This window comes from Rana temporaria, unplaced genomic scaffold (genome assembly GCF_905171775.1).
Source record: "Rana temporaria unplaced genomic scaffold, aRanTem1.1, whole genome shotgun sequence".
Taxonomy (NCBI): Eukaryota; Metazoa; Chordata; class Amphibia; order Anura; family Ranidae; genus Rana; species Rana temporaria.
Genome location: NW_024404865.1, coordinates 8,499 through 16,735, shown reverse-complemented (window position 1 = coordinate 16,735; position 8,237 = coordinate 8,499). Strand labels below are relative to the sequence as shown.

Below are 8,237 nucleotides of genomic sequence, written 5' to 3'. Positions count from 1 at the left end.
AAAAACGGAGGGCCCAACCACCAGGCTGTCCTTTCTGGGCATTGAGATAGATTCCCTCGAGATGGTTTTTAAGTTACCGGTGGACAAGCTCGAGAAGCTATTAGGCTTGATCGACGGGTTTTGCGAAGTTCAGAAAGTGACTCTGCGTCAATTGCAGTCGCTTTTGGGCCTCCTCGTCTTTGCATGTCGTATCATGCCGATGGGTCGGGTTTTTTCACGACTGTCTCTGGCCACCAAAGGTGCCAAGAGGCCTGAGCATCGCATCCGACTGACTTCATCCCTAAAAGCGGACCTGTCAGTGTGGCGGCGATTTTTGCGCAAGTACAACGGGCGCACGTGTTTCCTGTCGAACGAAATGGGCAATCAGGAATTGTCTCTTTTCACTGATGCGGCTGGTTCCGTAGGTTATGGCGCGATTCTCGGGACAAGTTGGAGCGCGGAATCGTGGCCACCAGAGTGGCAGGAGCAAGGGTTATGTCGCAACCTGACTCTCCTTGAGCTTTTTCCCATCGTGGTAGCGGTTGAACTTTGGGGGGATCAGCTCAGGGACAAGAAGGTATGCTTCTGGACCGACAACAGCAGTGTAGTGCATTGCATCTGTCTTCCTCTTCTCTACCGGTCCTGGCCTTGCTCCGTCACCTGGTGCTCAGGTGTTTGGAGTATAACATATGGTTTAGATCTCGTCATGTTCCCGGTGTTGATAACGTTATCGCTGACTTATTGTCTCGTTTTCGTTTCCAGCAGTTCCGGACTCTTTGCCCGGGTGCGGATCAGGAAGGCCTGCCTTGCCCGAGATCCCTCTGGACCCTGGTGTCGGGAATTTGATGCCCCTCATTGCTGCTTCGGTGACTCCGGCTACCTGGTCCAATCATGGTAAGGCGTGGAATGCCTGGTTGGGGATGGCGGGTGGCAGGGACGTGGCTTCCTGTGGGAAGGTCCGCTTTCAGGTTACGGTTGACTATCTCGAGTTTGGAGCTGTCTGGATGTTCCGCCGCGGTGGCTCAACGCCGCATGGGAGGGGTTGGTTTTCACCTAAAGCTGCACGGTTGGCAAGATTGCACGAAACATTTCGGTATCTTGCAAGCATTAAAGGGTTGGCCGAAAGTGCATGGGAAAAAGGACGGTAGGCGTCCGGTTTCCTTTGCCTTGCTGAACTCCCTTATCGGGGCTACGATTACGGTGTGTTCCCCTCCTTATGAGGGGCTTCTTTTTTCTACAGCGTTTTGCCTGGCTTTTTTCGGAGCGTTACGGGTAAGCGAGCTAGTGGCGTCCGCGGCCACGGGTCCCGGGGGCCTTTTTAGGGAAGATGTCCTACTAACGGGGTGGTACAGGTTCGGGTGAGAGTCAAAAACAGACCAGCTGGGAAAAGGTTCTTGGCTGCGCCTTGGGGCGGTGGGGGGGCACGCTTTGTCCAGTTGCCATGGTAACGGAGTTCATGAAGGTGAGTCCTGTCGGGGAAAAGTTTTTGGTGCATGCCTCGGGGGGCCCCCCTTACACGGTATCAGTTCAGTTCGGTTTTCAAACGCTGCCTTGTGGCTGCCGGGTTTTCAGCGAGTGATTTTGGCACACATTCGTTCAGAATTGGTGCGGCTACGGAAGCGGCTAGGGCCGGGCTAGCGATGGGTGATATTCAAAGAATTGGTCGGTGGAAGTCGGGGTGCTATGCAGGTTATGTTCGCCTGGAATTGTTGCTATAATGAATTTTCCCCCTTTTTCAGGTCCTCGTGCGCCGGTGGTGCACATTCTGGGCCATTCATATATCCATCGTGCTGCGCAGAGGGCCATTTGCCGGCCGGGCGGCAGATCCCTGGGATTTCCAGTGGAGGTTCATTGGAGAGGTATTGGGGGTCTCTCCTGGTCTCGGATATTGATGGAAGCCATTCAGATTGGCGGCGTGTCTCGGACGCCGGTGGTGTTGGTAATCCATGCAGGTGGGAACGACATTCGCTCCCTGCGGGTTCCGGAGATCATTACACTAATGAGAATGGATTTGGAGAGAATGGTGTTTTTTCAGAGATCATGCTAGTTTGGTCTGAAATTGTCCCTCGGGTTACCTGGCAGGAGGACAGGGATGCGGCCGCGATTGAGAGGGCTCGCAGGACAATTAACGCCTGCATGGCCCGGTACGTCAAGGCCAGATCAGGGGTAGTTGTGAGGCACAGGCAGCTGGAAGGGGACAACAGGCGGCTCATGGGTCAAGATGGGGTCCATTTTAATGATATCGGGCTCGATATCTTTTCCCTATCCGTCTTTCAGGACAGCCACAACTTGAGAGATAGGCTCCTCCTCTTCCTTAGGAAACACTGCCCAGCCTTTAAAATCTCTCCTCCCCCTGCTAGACCTCAGTTCTTAGTGTTTCCTCCGGTGGGGAGACACTGCTAAGGAACCAGGCAGGGCAGTCAGGGGACTGTGGCCATCATTATTTTCCTATGGAGAGGGCTTCCTAAAGGAGATTGGGCGAAAGAACTTACCGCCAAAAGAAACGCACCCCAACCAGGTTGAGCGCGACAGACGGTTTTGTGGGGGGGTCCCTATCGTGTCCACAGGACCGCGGCGGGGGAATTCAGCTCCGGGCACCCTGATTACAGGCCGCACATTGTTTTTCTCTTTTAAAAAATGCGGGCCGAGTGGCGGGCGACGTCATTTCCGGTGCGCCTCGGAAAGGATTCCCTATGACCCGCGACTTCCGGTTCCGGGTCGCGGCGCTGATAGGAGACCCACGCGTCCTGCTGGAGTGTCGGATACTCGTTGGGACGAGTTAGACACAGAGCAACCACCCCGCTATGTCGGTGACCTCTCCGGAACGGGACCCGACTAGGGACGCTACCTCCAGCCAGTCCAAGGTAAGGGTTCCTGGGGAAGGTTCCCAAAACTTTAGACTATGTCTCTTTTCCTTCCTCTATTTTCCCTTGGTGGTTGGGGGAGAGGAGGGATAGACAGCAAGGGCACCTAGCAGTAGTGTCTGTCTAGTGCTTCCCAGAGGGTTGTAACCATGTTGTTGTTTTTTAAAAAAAAAAAAAAAAAAAAAACTTTTTTTATATCTCTGCTCTTTTAAATGTGGGTCCTTATGTCTTCTATTTTTCAGAAGAGCCTAGAAAAGAGCCAAGAAAAAACAGGAAGGACACATAGTTCTAAGAAGAAATGTGCTTCCTGTAGGGATTCCCTTCCTGATTCTTGGGCAAAAGTTTTATGCAGAGATTGCATAAACTCTCTAGTTAGGGAAAGGGATGCAGAACAGGAGGTTAGTCTAGCTGCTTCAGTTAAGGAACTAGCCTCTACCTTTTCCTCTTTCAAAACCTTGTTTGAAAGGGTGCAACCCCCCCTGGTACCCACACAGGTTACAGCCCACCCTGATGTTCAGGGTCCTGCACCTGCCTCTCCTGATCCTTCAGCGGAAGCAGTTGATTTTGCAGGCCCTTCTCAGGGGCAGCACTCCTTAATGGAGAATGTTGCTTCCGACTCGCAGGCAGAGTCAGGTGAAGAAGACCAGGACAGTGAGTCCAAGAAGTCTTCCAGATACAAGCTATCTCTTGATGAGGTTGAGGAACTACTAGGGGCCATTTACACGACCCTAGGCATTCACACGGATATTAAACCTCTTAGTCTCCATGACCAGATGTACAAAGGTCTAGGGGAACACAAGGGCAGGGTTTTCCCAGTGCACGAACTTCTGGTTGATACTGTTAAGAAGGAGTGGCAGGACCCTGAAAGAAAGCCTTTCTTTTCTCAATCCCTTAAGAGAAGGTTTCCCTTTGCGGAAGATTCCACGTCTGTTTGGAATAAGAACCCTAAGTTAGATGCGGCCTTCTCACAAGTCTCTAAAAAGACTGATTTAGCATTTGAGGATATGGGCAACCTGACGGATGCTATGGATAAGAGAATGGACTCGTTGTTGAAAAAAGCATGGGAGTCCATAATTGGCAATTACCAGACTTAGCAGTTACAGTAGTGGCCCGTAATTTAGAACACTGGCTCTCAAAGATCCAAGAACATATTGAGGCAGATACGGACAAGGACACTATTTTGGCTTCCTTCCCCACAATTTTAAAAGGGGTAGCCTACATTGCGGATGCCTCAGCAGAATCCGTCCGCATGTCAGCCAGGTCAGCAGCCCTGGCTAATTCTGCCAGAAGAGCTCTCTGGCTCAAGACTTGGTCAGGAGACATTGCGTCCAAGTCTAAGTTATGTGGGATTCCCTTTACAGGAGATCTCCTATTTGGTCCTGACCTGGAGTCAGTCTTAGACCGCACGGCGGATAAGAAAAAATCTTTTCCGTTTAAACGTAAAACTCCACAAAAAGGGAGAGGGTTTCGTCCCCAGAGACAAACAGGGGTCCCGAAACCAGAGACTCAAAAAAGGATCTGGACACCTAGGGGTAGGGGAAGAGGAGCGATTTTTCGCCCACCTGACCAGCCCCCCAAAAAACAATGACTCCCAGATCAGAGTGGGGGGAAGGTTGGGGGCCTTCCTCCCACAATGGGAGTCTTTCTCCCCAAACAGGTACGTATTGGCGATAGTGAGAAGGGGGTATTCCCTAGAGTTCTCATGCCTTCCGCCACAGAGGTACCTGGTCACTCAGCTTCCCAGAGCCAAGGAAAAAGCAGAAGCTCTAGTGGGGGCCTTGAGGGATCTGGAGGTCCAAAATGTTGTTTGCAGAGTCCCAAAAGGAGAGGAGAAAAGAGGGTTTTACTCCCACGTTTTCGTGGTAAAGAAACCCTCTGGCAAGTACAGGTTAATCTTAAACCTGAAACCGCTGAACAAGTCAGTAACATACAAAAGATTCCGTATGGAGTCAATTTTCACGGTAAGGGCCCTCCTACCACAGAATTGCTTTATGGTCTCCCTGGACCTCAGGGACGCGTACCTGCACGTACCCATTGCAGAGGGGTCTCAGGAGTTTCTACGGCTAGCGATAGACTTGGGAACTTCGGTGGTGCACCTACAGTTCCAGGCCTTGCCATTCGGTCTATCCTCCTCACCCCGCGTGTTCACAAAGGTCCTGGCGGAACCAGTAGCTTTTCTGCGTCTTCAGGGAGTGGGTATAATAGCGTACCTGGACGACCTGCTTCTTTTTGCAGTCTCTCCGGAACAAGTCTCCAGGGACCTGGAACTAACCAAAAAGACCCTTATGGACCTAGGTTGGCTGTTAAACCTGGAAAAATCCAGTCTAATACCATCGCAGCGCATTCCTTATTTAGGGTACACCCTGGACTCCACCCTGCTAAGGGTCTTCCTTCCATTAGAGAAGGCTCTAAAGTTAGAAAAGTCAGTATCTGTCCTCCAGGGCAGCCATCAGGTTTCAATCAGATTCCTGATGTCAACACTAGGACTGTTAACTTCCACTCTACCGGCAGTCCAGTGGGCAGGGATTCACTTTCGGGCCCTGCAGGCCTTTGTACTCAGAATCTGGGACCACAGCTCAGAACACCTAGACGTCCTGGTACAGGTCCCAAGTCAGGTAAAGAGATCCCTCTGGTGGTGGAGAAAGATCACCAATCTGTCACAGGGTCGTCTATGGCATATCCGGTCTCCATTGATTGTCACCACAGACGCCAGCGGCAGAGGTTGGGGGGCTCACCTGGGGGTACTTCCAGCACAGGGTGTTTGGGAAGTGGCAGAGCTGAAACATTCCTCCAACTGGAAGGAGCTGAGGGCAATCGGTTTAGCTCTCATCTTCTTTCAGGAGAGACTTCGAGGACACCACGTCCAGGTGAGGTCAGACAATGCGTCGGCCGTGGCCTATGTAAACAAGCAGGGTGGCACCAGGTGTGTAGCCCTGTCGGCCATAACAACAAGAATCTTTCGCTGGGCCGAAACAAACACCCTGTCCTTATCAGCAGTTTTTCTAAGGGGGATAGAAAACAGTACAGCGGATTTCCTCAGTCGAAGTCAACTGAGGGAAGACGAGTGGTCCCTCAATCAGGAGGTCTTCCATCTTTTGGTCAAGAGATGGGGGTCTCCGGAGATAGATCTCTTCGCATCCAGGGAGAACGCAAAAACACATTGGTTTTTCTCTCGGGGCAGGGGAGAGGGAGCAAGAGGGATAGATGCCCTATCCCAGAGCTGGCGATTCGGGATTTGTTACGCCTTCCCACCCCCAGCTCTTCTACCACTGGTCCTGAGAAAATTTCAGCTGGAGAACACCTCACTTATCCTTGTGGCACCCCACTGGCCCAAGAGGGCTTGGTTTTCGGTTCTCAAGCAACTGACCACAGAACCCCCTCTTTTTCTTCCTCTTCGAGAGGATCTCCTCTCGCAGGGTCCAGTTCTGTGCCCTCAGGTACACAGGTGGAACCTTGCGGCGTGGTTACTGAGGAGTCCTTGCTGAGGTCCAGAGGTTTTTCGGACAAACTGACTGCCACCCTTCTTAACAGTAGGAAGAAGGAGACACGTTCTATTTATAGAAAAGTTTGGATTCGTTTTAATACTTGGTGCCAGGAATTTTCCTTTCCAACACAAAGCCACAAGTCCGTTCTGGAATTTCTCCAGTGCGGAGCGGATAAAGGCTTGTCAGTGAGTACCCTTAAAGGCCAGGTCTCAGCACTCAGTGTGTTTCTAGAGAGCCCTCTAGCATCCAATCCCTGGGTCATCAGGTTCTTTAGGGCTTTGTCCAGACAGAAACCTTCCCAGGGACCTCCCTTCCCCAAGTGGGATCTATCACTAGTTTTACAGGTGCTAACAGGGTTGCCCTTTGAACCCTTAGACAAGTGTTCTTTAAAGGATCTAACATTTAAAACAGTCTTTTTAGTTGCAGTGACTACTGCCAGGAGGGTCAGTGAATTGGAAGCCCTGTCCATTCGTCCTCCTTTTTGTGTAATTTTCCCGGATCGAGTTGTTTTTAAAACCGATCCAGCCTTCCTTCCGAAAGTGGCTTCCAAGTTCCATAGAAGCCAGGAGGTTGTATTACCTTCATTTTGTTCCAATCCCTCTGGTGAAAGGGAATTTAAGTTTAGTACACTAGATGTTAGGAGATGTATCCTACAGTACTTGGAGCTGACTCGAGCTTTTAGGAAGTCAGACTCTTTGTTCGTTTTGTTTTCTGGGACCAGAAAGGGACAGAAAGCGTCTCGGCGCACTATTGCTAGGTGGCTCAGACTAGTTATTGGGCAGGCTTACTCCTTGACTGGTAGGGAAGTCCCTACAGGAATTAAGGCACACTCTACTCGGGCGGTGGCTACTTCTCAGGCTGAAAGGGCCGGAGCGACGCCAGATCAAATATGCAAAGCCGCAACTTGGTCCAGCTACGCCACTTTCATCAAGCATTACAGAGTAGACTTGGTGTCAGCAGGTGAACAAGCCTTTGGGAGAAAAGTCTTGCAAGCCGTGGTCCCACCCTAAATTGTAAGTACTCGATTATCCTCAAGTTGTGGCTGTCCTGAAAGACGGATAGGGAAAAATGGAGTTACACTTACCGGTAACGTCCTTTCCAGTAGTCTTTCAGGACAGCCCTAGTTACCCTCCCGAATAGTAGGAAGAAGGGGTTTCTAATCCAGGAACATAGTATGATTTTGATGTGTTAACTATGGATTACTAACATGTTCTTGTGTCTCCCCAGCGGACCGGAGTGCTCGTATAAAAACTGAGGTCTAGCAGGGGGAGGAGAGATTTTAAAGGCTGGGCAGTGTTTCCTAAGGAAGAGGAGGAGCCTATCTCTCAAGTTGTGGCTGTCCTGAAAGACTACTGGAAAGGACGTTACCGGTAAGTGTAACTCCATTTTTTGTCCGGCCTTCAGGATGGCATTGAACAGGCCCTTTACATTCTGGGTGGGGGTCGGAGCCCAGTTTGAGGGGCTGTGCTCCTCCTGTGGCGGTAATATTAATAAAGGAAGGGGGAAGGCTATTATGCCCGTCGGTTTAGGCCGACGGCTGGCTGGTTGCTTCCCCCTTGGAATCTTACCATGAGATGGTTATTAAAGGTTAGACAGATGTTTTATGGTTAACAAATAAAGCTGTGGCCGACCCCTACGTCCATCCAAGGATAACATGTTGTTTGAGTCTTTATTTATGGTTAAGGGGTGAGACGAACACATGGGCACGGTTGAATGGGTTGTTCAGGTAGTCTTATGGCTGCAGCTGGGGATGATCCTGCATCCAATGAGGGGGTATGTGTAAGTACTAAAATGTGTGGGGAACATTGAAAAGGCGTCTATATACTTTGTGTAATGCCAGCCAATTTTTTTAAAAAAATTTTAAGGCTTTTCCAGATAATGCAGCTGCTCCTGCTGACTTGCCTCCACA

General features: G+C 50.7%; 1 protein-coding gene across 1 annotated transcript; it reads left to right on the top strand.

Annotated features, from left to right (window-relative positions):
- The first annotated feature begins 5,663 nt into the window (after positions 1 to 5,663).
- On the top strand, positions 5,664 to 7,595 carry LOC120924227. Its single transcript, XM_040335097.1, has 2 exons — positions 5,664 to 7,341; positions 7,556 to 7,595. The coding sequence occupies exon 1, from the start codon at positions 5,950 to 5,952 to the stop codon at positions 7,336 to 7,338; it is 1,389 nt and encodes a 462-aa protein (XP_040191031.1). The 5' UTR covers positions 5,664 to 5,949; the 3' UTR covers positions 7,339 to 7,341; positions 7,556 to 7,595.
- The last annotated feature ends 642 nt before the right edge of the window (positions 7,596 to 8,237 follow it).